The 18,592-nt window shown below is 40.6% G+C and overlaps 1 protein-coding gene across 3 annotated transcripts in view; it reads left to right on the top strand.

Moving 5' to 3' along the window:
- LHFPL6 (LHFPL tetraspan subfamily member 6) overlaps window positions 1–18,308 on the top strand; it is a 261,438-nt gene extending 243,130 nt beyond the window's left edge. For all 3 annotated transcript variants that reach the window (XM_003913796.5, XM_009191815.4, XM_009191814.4), the window contains exon 4: window positions 17,169–18,308. In XM_003913796.5, the coding sequence (XP_003913845.1) occupies window positions 17,169–17,287 (119 nt within the window). In that variant the 3' untranslated portion in view covers window positions 17,288–18,308. The remainder of the gene's footprint in view (window positions 1–17,168) is intronic.
- Window positions 18,309–18,592: the final 284 nt, after the last annotated feature.

The raw sequence follows: 18,592 nt of genomic DNA, 5'->3' as shown, positions 1-18,592 counted from the left end.
AATTAGCCCGGTGTGGTGGCAGGCGCCTGTAGTCCCAGCTACTCGGGAGGCTGAGGCAGGAGAATCACTTGAACCTGGGAGATGGAGGTTGCAGTGAGCCAAGATCATGCCACTGCACTCCAGCCTGGCAACAGAGTGAGACTCTGTCTCAAAAAAAAAAAAAATCTTCAGAGGCTCAAAATTTGAAAGAAAACAAGTTGCTTTCTTCACTAACTTCACTCTGATGTTAGAAATTGTTAAGATTTCAGAAAAGTATTAATAGTGACAGCATTAACAATAATAATGATGGCTAGCACTGTCTTCCATCCTCTGCTGTACAATTTGGACTCAGCACTGCTGACCCTTGTGTCAAGTCTGTCCTGCCCTTTCACAGATATGAGCAGCTGTGCAAGTATGAGATCTCAGATAGGTATTTTCTGGTAAATTCTTGTGTTGATGATGGCCAGCGCCATTTCTTTGGGGGACAATAACTGGTACTAATAAATGTCCACAAACCTGTTATTTTCTTTTGCCCACAGTCTCTTATCTCAAAAGTGGAGCTCAAATATTTTTTTTGGGGGGGGGTGGGGTCAAGAGAGACTCAACAGAGCAAATAAAAACTATGGCTCTTTAGCAAAATTTTTGTGGGAATCCAGAAGGGAAACTTATACCATTGAATATAAAAGAATGCATTTGTAATTCAGAAAGGTTTTTTTTTTTTGTTTATTTTGTTTTGTTTTGTTTTGTTTTTGTCCCCTGACAATCAGAGGCCCATCTAACATGTGCTCCTATTTGAGCTTAGTGTTTGAACAGCTGACCATTGCCTCTAATGCATGTCTCTGTAGCGCTCTTTCCTTACTCCTCCTACTCCAGCTACAGAATAGATTTACCTACACTGCATAAAATTGACAAGGCTGATATATATTTTCCCATCAAAATTCACCCCTAACATATCTCCTTAGACATAGTGCTGTTCTGTTATGAGCTCTTTGCAGATACACATCTTATCTTTTCTAGAGCATAAATCTCTGCTCCCTTTGACATGCGTGGTTATGGAGAGTGCTTAATGCCATAGCTTGAGTGTGTCAGTTCTTACTGATGGACACATCTGCGTTTTATCTTCTGGTTAGTTCTGTGGAGAAAGTAGGGCAAACAAAACAGATAAAGGGAGTCTTTTAAAAAATGTCTTGGCCGGGCGCGGTGGCTCATGCCTGTAATCCCAGGACTTTGTGAGGCTGAGGCAGGCGGATAACGAGGCTTGTGAGATCAAGACCATCCTGCACACAGGAAACCCCTGCCCTCTACTAAAAATGCAAAAAATGCATAGTGTGGAGAAGGGCACTGTAGTCCCAGCTACTGGAGGCGAGCAGGAGAATCATGTAAAACCTGGGAGGTGGAGCTTGCAGGAGCTGGAGACTCCACCACTGCACTCCAGCCTGGGTGGATAGGAGCAAGACTCCGCCTCAAAAAAAAAAAAAAAAAAAAAAGCCTTGTCTTCTCTTTTTGTTGAAGTGGCTCCAATACGCTTGCTTTGGTGTGAAATTATCATACATTGAGGGCAATAATTATGTGCTTTGGGACAAGGTGTCATCCAAATCCTACCATTCAGTCCTCTAAACCTGATAATAAATAACAGAACAGGTCAAAAGAGTCTTGTATGTTAGAGTCACATGAGAGAGCAGAGCTGCAGGTTTTTCTTTCCTCAATGTTTATTTTAGGTTCTGGGGGTACATGTGCAGGTTTGTTACAGAGGTATACTGCGTGATGCAGAGGTTTGGAGTATGATTGAATCCGTCACCCAACAAGTGAACATAGTACCTAACCCATCCACCAACAGGTAGATTTTCAACCCTTGTCCTACCTCCTCCTCCTTGTATTCCCCAGTATCTATTGTTCCCATCTTTATGTACATGTTTGCCCAGTGTTTTGCCCCCATTTATAAATGAGAACATGCGGTATTTGCTTTTCTGTTTCTGCATTACTTTGCTTAGGAAAATGGCCTTTATCTTGGTATTTTTTTATGGCCATGTAGTATTCCATGGTGTATTTGTACATTTTCTTTACCCAATCCACCATGGATGGGCACGTGCCTTTACTATTGTGAATAGTGCTGCAGTGATCATACAGGTGCATGTGTCTTCTAGGTGGAACAATTTCTTTTATTTTGGGCATATACCTAGCAGTGAGATTGCTGAGTTGGATGGTAGTTCAACTCTTAGTTCTTTGAGAAATCTCCAGACTGCTGTCCACAGATTTTTGCTCTCAAATCTGAACTAATTTACATTTCCACCACAGTGTGTAATTTCCCTTTTCTTCACAGTCCTGCCAACACCTGTTATGTTTTTAGGTTTTTTGTTTTGTTTTGGAGACAGAGTCTCGCTCTGTCACCCAGGCTGGAGTGCAGTTGTGCACTCTTGGCTCACTGCAACCTCTGCCTCCCGGGTTCAAGTGATTCTCCTGCTTCAGCCTCCCGAGTAGCTGGGATTACAGGCTCCTGCCCTGCTAATTTTGTATTTTTAGTAGAGACAGGATTTCACCATGTTGGCCAGGCGGGTCTTGAACTCCTGACCTTGTGATCCACCCACCTCAGCCTCCCAAAGTGCTGGGGTTACAGGTGTGAGCCACTGCACCTGGCCTATGTTTTCACTTTTTAACAAAAGTCATTCTGACTGGTCTGAGATGGTATCTTGTGGTTTTGACTTGAATTTTCTGATGATTAGTGATGACGAGCATTTTTTCTTTCACATGTTTGTTGGCTGCTTGTATATCTTCTTGTGAGAATTATCTGTTCATGTCCTTTGCCTACTTATTAATGTGGTTATTTGCTTTTTCCTTGTTGCATTGTTTAAGTTTCTTATAGATTCTGGATATCAGGCCTTTGTCAGATGCATAGTTTGTGAATATTTTCTCCCATTCTGTAGGTTGTCTGTTTACTCCATTGATTGTTTCTCTTGTTATGCAAAACCTCTTTAGTTTAATTAGGTCCCGCTTGTTGATTTTTTTTATTACAGTTCTTTTTGAGGATTTAGCCATAAATTCTTTACCCACAGCTGTGTTGAAAGGGTGTTCACTAGGTTTTCATCTAGAATTTTTATAGTTTGAGGTCTTACATTTAAATCTTTAATCTCTCAAGTAAATTTTTACATATGGTATAAGGAGGTGTCCACTTTTATTCCTCTGCGTATGGATAGCCAGTTATACCAGCACCATTTATCAAATAGGGAATTGTTTCCCCATTGCTTACTTTTGTTTACTTTGCCAAAGATGGTTGTAGGTGTGCAGTTTTATTTCTGGTTTCTCTATTCTGTTCCATTGGTCTATGTGTCTGTTTTTGTACCCGTGCCATGCTGTTTTGGTTTTTGCAAATTTGTTGTATAGTTGAAGTCAGGTAATGTGATGCCTCCAGCTTCATTCTTTTTGCTTAGGATTGCCTTGGTTATTCAGGCTCTTTTTTGATTCTGTATGAATTTTAGAATATTTTTTTCTAATTCTGTGAACAATGATGTTGGTAGTTGGTAGGTTGCTTTGAGCAGTATCTACCAACCTACAAAGTTGGTAGATTGCTTTGAGCAGTGTGGTTATTTTAATGATATTGATTTTTCCAATTTATGAGCATGGAATGTTTTTCCATTTGTTTGTGTCATCTATGATTTCTTTCAACAGTATTTTGTAGTTCTTTTTGTAGGAATCTTTCACTTCTTGGTTATGTGTATTCCTAGGTATTTTATTCTTTTTGTGGCTATTGTAAATGAGATTTCATTCTTGATTTGGCTCTCAACTTAAATATGATTGGTGTATAAAAATGCTACTGATTTTCATGCATTGACTTTGTATCCTGAACTTTTACTGAAGTAATTGATGAGTACCAGGAAGCTTTTGACAGAGTCTTAAGGGTTTTCTAGGTATAGAATCATATCACCAGCAAAGAGAGATAGTTTGACTTCTACTTTTCTTATTTGGATGCTGTTTGTTTCTTTTTCTTGCCTGGTTGCTCTGGCTAGGGAGCCCACTCCTATTCAACATAGGAATAGGCTGGAGTGCAGTGGCACCATCTCAGCTCACTGCTACCTCCACCTCCCAGGTTCAAGCCATCCTCTCACCTCAGCCTCCTGAGTAGTTGGGACTATAGGTTCATGCAACCACACCCAGCTACTTTTTACATTTTTCAATAGAGACGGGGTTTCACCATGTTGCCCAAGCTGGTCTCGAACTTCTGAGCTCAAGTGATCTGCCAGCCTTGGCCTTCCAAACTGCTGGAATTACAGGTGCAAGCCACCATGCCCAGCCTGATTGGTAGCTTTTTAAGTTACTGATTCAATTTCAGAACTCATTATTGGTCTGTTCAGGGTTCAATTTCTTCCTTGTTTAATCTTGAGAAGTTGTATGTTTCCAGGAATTTACCTATTTCCTCTAGATTATTGATTTTGTGTGCACAGAGATGTTCATAATAGTTTGTGAGGGTCATTCGTATTTCTGTGGGATTGGTTATGTCCCTTTGTCAATTCTGGTTGTGCTCTTTTGGATACTCTCCCCTTTTCTTTGTTAACCTAGCTAGCAGTCTATCAATCGTGTTTATCCTTCCAAAGAACCAAGTTTTGGTTTGATTGATCTTTTGTTTAAATTTTTACATCTCAATTTTGTTTAGTTCTGCTGTGATTTATTTGTTTTCTTTTGTTTGCTTTGGCGTTAGTTTGTTCTTGTTTTTCTGGTCCCACAGATATGATGTTAGATTATTGATTTGAGATCTTTCTAACTTCTTGATGTAGGCATTTCATGTTATAACGTGTCCTCTCAACACTTCTTTTGCTGCATCTCAGATATTTTGTTACATTGTGTCTGTTTTCATTGATTTCAATGAATTTTTTAATTTTCTGCCTTAATTTCATTCTTTATGCAAAAGTTATTCAGGAGTAAGTTAATTTTCCTGTAATTATGTGGTTTTGAGAGATCTTCATGGTATCAATTTCTATTTTTATTTCAGTGTGGTCAGATAATATGCTTGGTATGATTTTACTTTTTAAAAATTTATTGAGACTTGCTTTATCACTGAACGTGTGGTCAGTCTTAGCATATGTTCCTTGCGCAGATGAAAATAATGTGTATTAAGCGGAGTATTTTGTAGGTTTCTGTTCGGTCTCATTGGTCATGTGGAGTTTAAAAACAGAATTTCTTTTTTGGTTTTCTGCCTTAATGATCTGCCTAACACTGTCAGTGGGATCTTGAAATCCCCCACTATTTTTGTGTGGCTGTCTAAATCTTTTCATGGGTTTAGAAGTGCTTCTTCTATGAATCCAGGTGCTCTAATGTTGGGTGTTTATATACTTAGGATAGTTAAGTCTTCTTGTTGAATTGAACCCTTAATCATTATGTAATGCCCTTCCTTGTCCTTGTTCACTGTGGTTGGTTTGAAGTCTGTTTTATTGGATGAGAGACTAGTGACCCCTGCTCTTTTTTGTTTTCCATTTGCAAAATACATCTTTCTTCCTCTCTTTGAGCCCATGGTTGTTATTACATGTGAGATGCGTCTCTTGAAGACAGCAGATGGCTGGGTCTTACTTGTTTTACCCAACTTGCCACTCTGTACCTTCTAAGTGGGGCATTTGTACCATTTACATTCAAGGTTTATATTGATATGTGAGGTTTTGATCATGTCATTATGTTGCTAGCTGGTTGTTTTATACTTGATTGTGTGATCATTTTATAGGATATGTGTGCTAGGTACTTAAGTGTGTTTTTGTGGTAGCAGGTACTACTCTTTCATTTCCATGTTTAGAGGAAGGACATCTGGTCTGATGGTAATGAATTTCTTTAGCATTTCCTTCACTAAGAAGGATTTTATTTCTCCTTTGCTTTTGAAGCTTACTTTGGCTGGATATGAAATTCTTGGTTGAAATTTGTTTTCTTTAAGGATACTGAAAATAGGCCCCTAACCTCTCCTGGCTTGTAAGTTTTCTGCTAAGAAATCTACTGTTAGGCTGATGAGGCTCCCTTTGTAAGTGACCTGACCCTTCTGTGTAATGGCCTTTAAGATTTTTTTTCTTTCATGTCAACCTTGGAGAGTCTGATCAGTATGCATCTAGTATGGCACCTTGCTGGAGTTCTTAGAACTTCTTGAATTTGAATGTCGACCTCCCTAGTGAGATTGTGGAAATTTTCATAGACTGTATCCTCAACTATGTTTTCCAAATTGGTTACTCTCTCTCTTTCTTTCTCAGGAATGCCAGTGAGTCATAGGTTTGACCTCTTTACATAGTCCCCTATTTCTCAATGGTTTTATTCATTATTTTTCATTCATTTTTCTTTATATTTGCCTGAATGAGTTGATTCATCAGACTGGTCTTTGAGCTCTGAGATTCTTTCTTCGGCTTAGTCTATTCTGTTATTAATGCTTGCAACTGTGTTATGAAATTCGTGTAGTAAATTTTTCAATTTCACAAGTTCAGTTTGGTTCTTTCTTAAAATGGCCATGTCTTCTTTCATCTCTTGGATTATTTTACTGGTTTCCTTGGGTTGGATTTTAACTTTCTGCTGAATCTTGTTGAACTTCTTTCCCATCCATATTCTGAATTCTGTGTCTGTTATTTGAGCCATTTCAATCTGGTTAGCAACCATTGCTGGACAGCTAGTACAATCATTTGGAAGTAAGGAGACCCTCTGATTTTCTGAATTGCCAGAGTTCTTGCCTGATTATTTTTCATCCAAGAGGGCTGGTGTTCTTTTATCTTTCTGAAATTGCTGTTGCTTCGGTGGGGCTTTTTGTTTTTATATTCTTTATTTTTCTGAGGGTTTGAATGGGGTGTATGTCATACATAGTCAATTGGCTTCATTTCTGGGTGCTTTCAGAGGCCCAAGGTTCTGTGTAGAATCTTTATTTGTGGCTAGATTCCTGCTCTTCACCAGTGATGTGTGGTGAAAGAATTTTTGTTTGGTGGTGTAATTCAGGCTGCAATCCAGTGGATGGTGTATACATGTAAGGGCTGGCAGATAGGCTGTCACTCAGTGGCACACTTCTTTCATATTTCAGTGCATTCACAGCAGCAGTGGAGAGCTGCAGTCCTTGAGGGGAAATACTGGTCCCACCTACTGCAGTGCTGCTGTGGTGACTTAGGAGGCATCAAGATGGCCTCCTGGGATATTTTGAAAATAGACTCAATGCATGGGATCTGGGAGATTCTACCATTACACACACCTTCTCATCACCTATTCTTTGGGGGAATACTATGCAGGGAGCGCTATTCCCATTATATGCATGTGTGCAGCACCGCACCCCCAGGGCACATCCATTAGGAAGCCTGTAGAATGCAAAATAAATAGACGCCTTGGAGTTGTGTACAGGACAGCCCTGACAATCAATACAAGTGTATACTTTCTGTAATAAACAGACATAAAGAAACAAGAAAAGGGGTTTTGTTTGTTTGTTTGTTGAGATGGAGTCTCGCTCTGTTGCCCAGGCTGGAGTTCAGTTGCAAAATCTCGGCTCACTGCAACCTCCGCCTCCCGGGTTCAAGAGATTCTCCTGCCTCAGCCTCCCAAGTAGCTGGGACTACAGGCACAGGCCACCACGCCTGGCTAATTTTTTTTTTTTTAAGTAGAGACTGGGTTTCACTGTGTTAGCCAGGATGTTCTTGATCTCCTGACCTCGTGATCCACCCGCCTCAGTCTCCCAAAGTGCTGGGATTACAGGCGTGAGCCACCGCGCCCAGCTGTAAAGGAGCTTTTAAAAAGAGCCACACCCCACAAACATTCTTCTCTCAGCCGTTTTACTTCTGTGTTTTCTGCCCACCAACCAAGTTTGGGTGGTCTTCTCTTTACAGGCACATGACACATCATTTTTACTGCTTGTCTCATTAAAAGTTTTTTTTAGGACCAGGCATGGTGGCTCATGCCTGTAATCTCAGCACTTTGAGAGGCCGAGGCAGGTGGATCATCTGAGGTCAGGAGTTTGAGACCAGCCAGGCCAACATGGTGAAACCCTGTCTCTACTAAAAATACAAAAATTAGCTGGGCATGGTGGCACACACCTGTAATCCCAGCTACTTAGGAGGCTGAGGCAGGAGAATACCTTGAACACAGGAGGAGGCAGAGGTTGCAGTGAGTGCCATTGCACTCCAGGCTGGGAGACAGAGCGAGACTCTGTCTAAAAAAACAATATATATATATCTCTATATACACACAAGGATACAAGCAACAAGGATACAATCTAATATGCCTACTTCATTTTTACCCAAACTCTACATTTAAATATTAACATGTTAACATTTTTAACATATCACAGATAAAAGATATTCTGCCTGGATAAATGAAGTCAGTCAGCTTATCATATCCTGACTCAGGCACTATGGCTACAAGGCATTCTGGGTGCTCAGCAGTGACCTTGTGGGGAAAGAGAAGTAAATGGGGATCCCATGGAGCTCAAGTTCAAGGAAAGGCACTATAAACATGGAGGTTTTGTGATAAATGGCATGCAGTCAGAGGGCAGGAACTGCCTGAGTTAGTGTCATGTGCTGCGCTTTCCAGAGCAATACAGTGAACAGTGGAGGGCGCTACTATGGAGTCTCTGGGTGAAAGTTAGGATGATATGGTGGCACCAGCCAAACTTCTGAGGGTTCACAGGCAGACAGCAGCTCTGGAGGGGAACTAAAGTGTACCCAGGAGTTGAAGCCCTTCATCAGCTAAGGCTCAGACAGAATCAAGGTAGGGTCAAAAGCACTCAGTTTGGGACCATTTCTAGAGCCAGTTTCTCCTGCAGGGAGCATCAGTTATCTGTTCCTCAAGCAAACTTATATTAGACATCACATTCCCACATCCTTGAAGATGCACTGCCAAAGGTGCCAAGTGTGGTTTCATTGGCTCAGGAATCGGGGCTGTCAAGTCTTTGCAGGGTGCAGACCTTTAGTAATTGAAACCATGCTCATTGAACATGGGCATTGTTCAAAGAAAAACTCTGGCTGAATTGAATTTAAAGGAGTTTAATTGAGCGATCAACAATTCACAAATGAGGCAGCCCCCCGAATCACAACAGATTCAGAGAGACTACAGGGGTGCCTCATGGTCGGCACAAATTTATAGACAAAAAAGGAACGTGACGTACAACAATCAGAAGTGGGGTACAGAAACAACTGGATTGGCTACAGTTTGGTGTTTGCTTTATTTCAATACAGTTTGAACATTCAGCAGTGTATGAGTGGTTGAACTATGGCTGCTGGGATTGGCCAAGACTCAGCAATTATTACTGGTGCACACTCCTAAGTTAGGTTTCATTCTTGTCTGCCTGTTAAGCTAGGTTGCAGTTCGTCCACAAGGTTTCAAATATAGAAGTACAGAGTTATTCTCGGGCCATATTTAGTTCACTTTAACAGCATGTAGTCTTCTAAGAAGACTGGCAAATTGAAGGGGCAAGGTAAAATATGTTTTATCTTTTTCTTGGGCATAGACATGCCAAGACAAGTACTATTTAACAAGTGAGAAAAATGCATTTGATTAAGATCTTTTTTATACATTATCTGAGCACAGGAAAAAACTCTGGAATCAGTTTGACCCAAGTTCCAAGTTCAAGCTTTGTTATTTATTTGAGATACGGGGTAAGTTACTTATCCTTCAGTTTCTGCATCTTCAAAGTGAGAATAATGTTGGAAAGTATAAACAGATCAACGATCCAAGACAAAAATTATTAAAGGAGAGACCCTTTCATAACTTGTAACCTTTCACTCGCCATCTATATATGACAGCTGTTATAGGACTATTAATTTTGTATCTCTATTCTTAGCACAAGTATAATGTCTGATATCCATTCATGCCACAAATGTGTATCGGTTACTGTGATCTGGTCATCGTACTGAGTGCCCGAATAGAACATTGAAACAAGCAGACAGTCACACTCGGTAGGCTCCAAAATGTTAATTGAACACATTAATGAAAAGGCAGAGGTTAAACTCCGGTGTCCTTAAAAGATGAAAAGATCACCGGAATGCCATTGTTACATGGAATAAGACTGGATTCTTTGTACCTCTCTTTCTGTCTCCATCACTTCCAAAAGCTATACTAAAAACTAATTTGAGCCACCCTAAGAAATCAACAACAACCCTCCCCACCCCTATCTCTACTCTGGGGCTGCCCTGGAATTCCGCCACAGTCTTTTTCTATCGACTTGGCAGGTGGCTATGGTATGCTGCTTTCTGTCCCATTAACCTCTATTTTATCTGTCAAGAATAGTATTCCCCATTGTTGAAAGCAGCAATTTGCCAACCAAGCAAGCTTGGAGTCCTGTTTGATGGAGCATTACGGAGAGCAAAAGGGAAAGTTTAAACAGATTTGCTTCTCTAATTTCCTGAAAGGATCACAGACAAAACTTGCCCTCTGGAAAAATGCTTTATGTTTGCATTATAATAACAAGCATTTATTGCCATGACATGGGCAGAGAGAGGCCGTGGAAGAATGGTCCTGTATTTCCTGGTTTTATTTCGTTTCATTACTACTCATGAAAAGTATGCAGAAACACTTTTTTTCTATGACCGTAAAACATGGTGCTAATTTCTTGTTATTGAGCACGTAGGTTTTAACAATAGGATCGTGCTCAGAGAGAAAAATCTATTTTTCCTTTTCTTTTGGAGAAGTTCAAGGTGACAACCCCGTGCCTGGTAAACCCTTAATCTCTCACAGAATTCTGGATGTTTTGCTTTCACGTTTATAGTTTTATGAAAAAAAAAATTCTGTTGTATCTGGTTTATTTCATTAAACTGAAGTTCTACAAAACATGTGTGTAATATACAAGGAATGCTTCAGAATAATACAGCTGATGTGAGTGATATGAACTGGAAAGTAAGCTTCATGAGACCAAAGACCCTGTGTGTATTGTTCCCTGCTGCATCTCCAGCTTCTTTAACATACCAAAACAGGTAGGAGGAGGTTACGATTTATTATATTGTGACTGTTCCTATCCAACAATACAAATGACAATTTCAAAGAGGGAATTTTCAGGCTTCAAGCTCTCGAACTCTGGAGGTGGTCATACCTCAACCCATTCTTTGCTTTACACCCAAAATGGAATCCATCTCTTACTTGAGCAATACTTTAGGCAAGACCCAAATCTGTCTGCATTTCTCCACTACATTTCCCATCCCCTCACGCTGAGCATACTGTTCCCTGGCCCCCCACATTCACGCTTGGCTTACTCCTGAACATCTGCAGGTCTTGGCTTAGATCTCACTTCTAATTTAAGCTTCTCTTTCACTGACCTGACCACACTACATAGATCACTGGATTTTTCGCATCCTGGATTTTTCCTTCAAAGCACGTATCACAATTATCAGTATGTAAATGTCTCAGTATTGCTTAATGCTTATTTCCTTGACTAGACAATAAGCTCCTTGATAGCAGGAATTATATCTATATTATTCCCAACAAGCTCCCAGTACCCAGTGATTCATTCATCGTTGGAGCTGGCACTCACTGAATGTTTGTTGAATCAATGAATAAATTGAGAGAGGGAACGAGGAAAGGGAAAAGGAAGGGAAGAAGAAAATCAAGAATCAGGGTTGAATGACGGTATTTTTTCAGATTTGGTTAAATTCTATTGATACACCTTTCTCTAACTAGACTGATCTTGACCATTTTTCCTCAAAAGACATGTATGCATATGTACTTTTGTATATTTTTTGAGGCTAGTTTGGTTGGTTAGCTATATCTCAGTATAATTTATAACACTAGAACAAATTCATATTAAACTACTTTTTGATTTAATAATTATTTTTAAAATTGCTTAGTAAATGAAAAAGCCTTCATGTCTTAAATGAAGGACTCTTTTTCTTGTAAATCACATTGAACATTAATAGCTCATTTTGGTCGGGCGTGGTGGCTCACGCCTGTAATCCCAGCACTTTGGGAGGCCAAGGCATGGATCACAAGGTCAGGGATATCGAGACCACAGTGAAACCCCATCTCTACTAAAATACAAAAATTGGGCCGGGCATCGCATGTGGCTTCAGTCCCAGCTACTCAGGAGGCTGAGGCAGGAGAATGGCTGAATCCCAGGAGGCTGAGCTTGCAGTGAGCCGAGATCAGCGCCACTGCACTCCAACCTGGGCGACAAGCTGCAGCGACCTCGCCTTCAAAAAAAAAAAAAAAGCTCATTTTGACTCCAACTGCTGTTGAATTTTAACTCCAAATTTTGTAAATCACACACAAACTTGCATATATGTCTGATTGATGGCCGTATTTTCTTATATCCTCAAACATTTTCTGCTATTATGGTACACTCCTTAAAGATCTTAATTTCCTGCCAGTTTTCATCTGATAGATATTTAGCCTGATACGTTAACTACCTGTTTTATGACATAAACAAGAATGGATCCAGATAACAATGACTAGAAATTACAATTACACATGAGCAAGACAAGGACTTGGATTTGCCCGAGGAAGAGGGTAGTGTGGTGAGAGCCGGAACCAGCTGGTGCTGAAAGCTCTGCTCTGTCTCTTTCAGGTGACAGCAGGGCTTGGGTAGGTGGGTGGGGCGGTTTAGTTTCTGACAAATGGTAGAAACTTACAGATCCCTTGATAAAGAAAAGCAAGAAAGTCTTTGTTCGTTCACTCCTGTCTTAGATCTGGTTCCCCAGAGTGGATCCTGAGATGAGGATTTGTGTTCAAGTGACTGAGGAAATGTGCCAAGGAAAAACCAGTGGGGAAGTGGAAAAGCAAGGTAGGGAAGGAGTCAACACCCAGCAGGGTGCGGTTTGTCCTATGAGGGTTCAGCCTCAGCCTGAACTCACAGTGCTGGGAACATTCATTATCATTACACTGCAGACTGTGTGCCACCTGGAGGGAAGAAAGCCAGGTGTGCACGCTCCAGTACAAGTCCATTGCTGGCAGTGGGTCACACCAGGGGGCACTTCAGCTGTCAAAGAGCTGGGACAGAGTAATGCCAGTCACTCATGGGTCCTCTGAAGAGCGTTGCAAATATAAGCTGTTAGGAGCAAACAGGAAGCTGGAGATTGAGAGTCCAGAACCAGCAAAGGGACACAGAGGGACTGGCTGGAGAATCTACAGCATCGGCTGTAGCTCCCCTGCCACTTACGAGATGCTGAAGCTTAAACTTCTGCTATTTTATTGACTTCTCTGCCAAAAACAAAAGCAAAACCAATATTATCCTCTCTCTCATTACCCTCTGATAGCCAATCCTTTACTAGCTTCTTTTTCCATCTTTGTTTAATAAATGTGTCTACTGTCACATACACTGTTTTCAAATAATTAGCCTCAGCAACTTTTTCTTAAGTGCCAAATAATTAATAAAGAATTATATACTCTACTTTTCATGTTAGGTTATGGAACTATGTATAGGGCAATACATTATTAATAATGAACAATTGATTGTGTTCTGTGTTATGAGTCCAGTGCTAAATAGATGGACCACAAATTTTGCCGACTCTTTGAAATGTTCTAAACTATTGGTCATCTCTTCTCTACCTATTAATTCACCCTTCTAGGTGTATTTAATCCAGCTAAAGAATAATTCAAATTGGAGATTATTCCCAAGACTCACAACCACGTTAGTTCATGGTTGTCAGCAAATCTGACCTGTGAAGGGAGCCTGTGAAAAATGCGTATTCTATCAGTATTAATGGAGGTCACTGTGCCAGTGAGACCTACCCAGAGGTGGAGAGGCGATCTTTCAGAATCTGTTACCCTGTTAAATTTAACACACTTGCTATGAGACCAGAAATACACACTTGGTTTGGGAAGTTCTCTCCAAAATTTCAGCGCCAAAACAGGACAAGAGTTACTCTTGAAATAAAATACTAGATTTACTGTTTTTCAGGTATTAGCTGCCTGCCTGCTTTGCTTCCTTTCTGCTTTTCTTTTACCTTGCCTTTCATTCAACAAATTATTTATTAGGTGCTTGCCATAGGCCTGGCATTTCCATGATCTAGAAGTAGAATTTCTGGGTGGAAGGAATCGTAAGTGTGAAGCTCTAATGTCAGCAACAAGGCTGATGTGCTCCAGAAAAAGTGATCACTGTGGCCAGAGATAAGACACAGGAGAGAGCGGTCATGAGGTGTGAGAGGTCAGCAGACATTTAAGCCCTCATAGGCTATAGGAAGGACATTGATTTTTGAGAATTCATTCAAGGGACTTTTTTTTTCCTTTTTCTTTTTTTTTTTTTCTCGAGCCAGAGTTTTATTCTGCCATCCAGGCTGGAGTGCACTGGCGCAATCTTGGCTCACTGCAACCTCCGCCTCCCGGGTTCAACTGATTCTTATGTGTGAGCCACTTGCACTAATTTACTCTGTGTGCTTGATGTCTGTGTGCTTACGTAATGGCCTAAGAGCTTTTAAGATGTGGAGGCTCTTGATCAAATTCGCCTGGCTAATTTTTGTATTTTTGGTAGAGATGGGGTTTCACCATGTTGGCCAGGCTGGTCTTGAACTCCTGACCTCAAGCGATCCACCCGCCTTGGCCTCCCAAAATGCTGGGTCATTACAGGGTTTTAAGTAAGAGCGTGGCTTGATCTGATTGATTTTTTAAAAGACAGCTGCCTACCTTGCTGTTGGTGATATAAGAAGAATCAGAGAGACAAGAAAGCAATGACAGCAGACCAGACTGCCTGGGGGATGATGCGGGCATTTGAGAAGGGAAAGGATACAGGATAGATATGGGCGAGAGTGGCAGAGGACTTGCTACTTATTAAGGAGAAGTCCTGGAGCAGGTTATTAAACTTTCCTTGGCCTCCGTCTTCCCTTCTGAAAGATGAGAATGATATTCATGTACTTGCCACATTGTGTTCCTATGAGAATTAAAGCATTAATGTTTACTCCATGTAAAGTTCATGACAATCTTGAGAAAATGGTAATCAAAACACATTTGCTATTTTTTAATTATTCATTGGATGTGGAAAGGGAGAAATCAGGGCTGACACCTAGGTTGAGGACTGAACAACACAGCTTAATATCTGTGTGCTTAGGTAATGGTCTAAGAACTTTCAGGATGTGGAGGCTCTTGATCAAATTTTGCTGCTGTTGACTCATGGTGACCACAAGCCAGTAACTCCCTTAGCTCTGTCTCGCCTTGCCTTTTTATCCGTGCATGGGGGACATGCTAACTACTTCTTCAGTAAATGTCCAGTGAAGATCCAAAGTTTAACTGCACGTTATACCTAACAGTCTTGGCAGTTTTCAGCAGGGAAGTTATTAATTTTTCACAAATGAACAAGGTAAAAGTGGCTGTGTTCCGCGGTGAGCAGGTCTATGCAAACCCAGCCCCATAGGCTGAGAGGCTGAGAAAAGAGGTGAGGAAAGAGGCTGACAAGTCCAGTTTCTCAGAAAAAAAACATTTAATAGGGACTTACGAACAGAAGCCATGTCTCAGGCAGCTGCAAGATGGCGGATCTTTGCACCCGCCCTCCAGAAAGCAGCCTTTACACAGCAAGCTTTTAGGGTACAGATACGTGCAGCTGGTCACATCTCATACTTTCTTGCTGAAACTTGTGACCTCTAGGGAGATGAGATAAACATCTTTATGAAAGGTTGTCTATGCCATAGGCATTGTTTCTTTATGGGGGGTTATCTATGCTATGGGAACACCTCGTTATGCAGGAGTCAAACGCTCGTCTTCATTGAGGTTTTGCTTCAAGATGGTGTCACTCTTGCCAAGCAACAGGCTGTTTTCCTGCAGACTGCTTGTGAAAAAAAGGGATGTGATTTTCTTTTGTTTTTTTGTGTGTTTTTTTTTTGAGACGGAGTCTCGCTCTGTCGCCCAGGCTGGAGTACACTGGTGCAATCTTGGCTCACTGTGACCTCCGCCTCCTGGTTTCAAGTGATTCTCCTGCCTCAGCCTCCTGAGTAGTTGGGATTACAAGTGCCCACCACCTCGCCTGGCTAAATTTTGTTATTTTTAGTAGAGATAGGATTTCGTCATGTTGGTCAGGCTGGTTTTGAACTCCTGACCTCAGGTAATCCACCCACCTTGGCCTCTCAAAATTCTGGGATTACAGGCCTAAGCCACTGTACCTGGCCCCGTGATTTTCAATCTGTGGCTTTTATGTTCAGTGACTGTGAAATCCAAATGTCTTGCTGTTTATGTTTGTATCTAATGTAATGCAAAACAAGAACCAAAAGGAGGAACATGGTTGCTGTTCAAGCATCGTCTGATAAGATGTTAAGACCAGCTGAAAAATGAATTAGAATTGAAGCAGAAAGTACAGTGTCCAGTAAAAGATATAGAGGCCTTCTTTACTATGCACACAAAAAGAGTAACTTGGATGTCATTAAGAAAGAAAAAGCTAATGAATGCAAAAACCCATTCCATTAACCCAAATAGGGTATCTGGGGACGCCAACCTATTCTTGGGATCTGGAACCCGGGTTTGAGTCCTGGCTCACTTTATTCCAAATTATAAGCGTATGACTATGGGTAAGTCACCAACTTCTTTAAATGCTCAGAAGCATTTTTGTCAACTATGTTGAGCTAGTATTCCACCTTATAATGTTGATAAAAGAATTGACAAAGACAATATAGATAAATAAATCTGCTTATTATATTTTTAATATTTTGGGTGTGTTATGACTATTAAGACTAATCCAACTCTGAGAAATCAGGACCCATTTGGACACTTGTCATTATATTTTCATTTAAATGACACTTTATCTTCAAGGTGAGTGTTGATCCCAGAAGAATCTGGGAATTTTTGTTTTCTGATTCAGACAGTAGAGAGTAAGTCACTTGAGGATTCCACATAAATAGCAGTATTCACCTTAGCATTAGCCATTATCCTTCAAATGAGTTGCCTCCTCAAAGTGGCCCTTTTGCAGAAAGATTGCATCAACATTTAGATTTTTTCTCTAAAGTACTTTGTTATGCAGGTGAGCTTGGGTGATGTAAGTTAGAATTAACTCCTTCATCTCATATCCTGGTTGCTGCTATTCTTCTCTTTTTTTGACCGGGGTGTGGATATTGGTGGAGGGGACTACACTTCTCTTCGCCAGTGTGAGAGGTAGACATTGAGATCCTTCTGAAATGCACCCAGCCATTCTTGCTTTCTTCACTGTCCAGATAACTTGCAGCACGTTATGATTCCATTTAAGCGAGGATACCATATTCCTAATGGGTGTTTCAGAACCCACACACTGGAAGCAATAAGAAAGCCTGCTGCAAAATCATCCTCATCTGTGTCTTTCTTCTTTCCCTTTCCTTTGTCCCTAGGGAAGTGTGAAATCGGCTGGGCCTACTACTGCACGGGAGCAGGTGCCACTGCCGCCATGCTGCTGTGCACATGGCTGGCTTGCTTTTCAGGCAAGAAACAGAAGCACTACCCATACTGAGATGGAGCCACCAAGAGCAGACAGAGGAGAAGACGGACCGAAGGGGCTTGGAGAGGTCAAAACATCCACCTACCTTCAAAAGGTGGAATAGTAGTTCTAATCCAACACAATGCTAATAAAATGAAACCCGATAAAATCAGGAACATGATATAGGAAGGAAGGATTGTAGGAGATTTGTGGGGGGAAAAAAAAGGAGAGTGTAGAATGATGGAGAAAAATGGACCAAAGCCTAAAATTATTGCAGGGCATGGGTGGTTCTATTCCACAGAGTATTGTTAACACACACACACACCCCAAATCTATATATGCAAACAAGGGTTTGGGTTTTAGTTTTGGTTTTTGTTTGTTTGTTTTTTTTTAGGTGAAGACTCAGAAAATCAAAAGGGCTAGTAGAAACAGTGTTACGTTGGGAAGCAGGGTACCCCCAAAAATGTTCCCTGTAGGTCACGGCACTCCCAAAAGCACACAAGCACATACAGACATACGCATCCCCACACACACCCATGCACAAACATGGATCATCGCACAGACTTTACAGGAGGTTTAGTGGTGCATTTCTCCTCTGTTTTCTTTTTAATATACATTTAAAATACAGTATTATCACTTTATAAAGCATATATTAAACCCAATAAATGGACCAATAAGCCAAACTATCAGTATTTTGTATATCCTGCATAAACTCTGATTTAGTTCAACATATTTTCAGTGTTTATGCAGACCTTTAGAGTTACGCCTTTGTATTTCCATGTTATTCAACAATATGCAATATTTCTGAGTAGCTTCTGCTGTGATATTCTTATGAAGAAAAGGGGCACCTTTCTGTCCACTGTAGGAGAGAATTCAGCCGAAGATATGAGAATAATGAGAGACATTTTCCAGTCAATGGATCGTGTTTTCTTTTGTCCATTATTGTACTGTGCTGTACCACATTTATTTCTATATTCATTTTGTAAAAAATTTAAAAGTGCTATTTTGTTTGTATTTGAAAATCTCTGTGAATAAATTCTCTCTTTGATCAATAGCTAGATGGGTCATGGAGTGTTAATTCAGTTATTGGATTTGCTTCCTTAATTTCTTCAATGTAGTTCTTCAACTGCTATAGTCTTGTAAAATTTCCTTTTCTCTTTTAAGGCCTGTCATTAATTCACTCACTAATCATCCAACGAGACATTGTTCTAGGCACAAGTGTATTAAAAATGAGTAAGACAGTTTCTGCTTTCAACATGAATTCTTTGCAACCAGAATTCTAACTTCCTGCTTATTACATTTCAGTCATAACCAAATTCTGAGGAGAGAAGAACTTCA

This window comes from Papio anubis, chromosome 15 (genome assembly GCF_008728515.1).
Source record: "Papio anubis isolate 15944 chromosome 15, Panubis1.0, whole genome shotgun sequence".
Lineage (NCBI taxonomy): Eukaryota > Metazoa > Chordata > Mammalia > Primates > Cercopithecidae > Papio > Papio anubis.
This window is presented reverse-complemented; position numbering and strand designations above follow the sequence as displayed.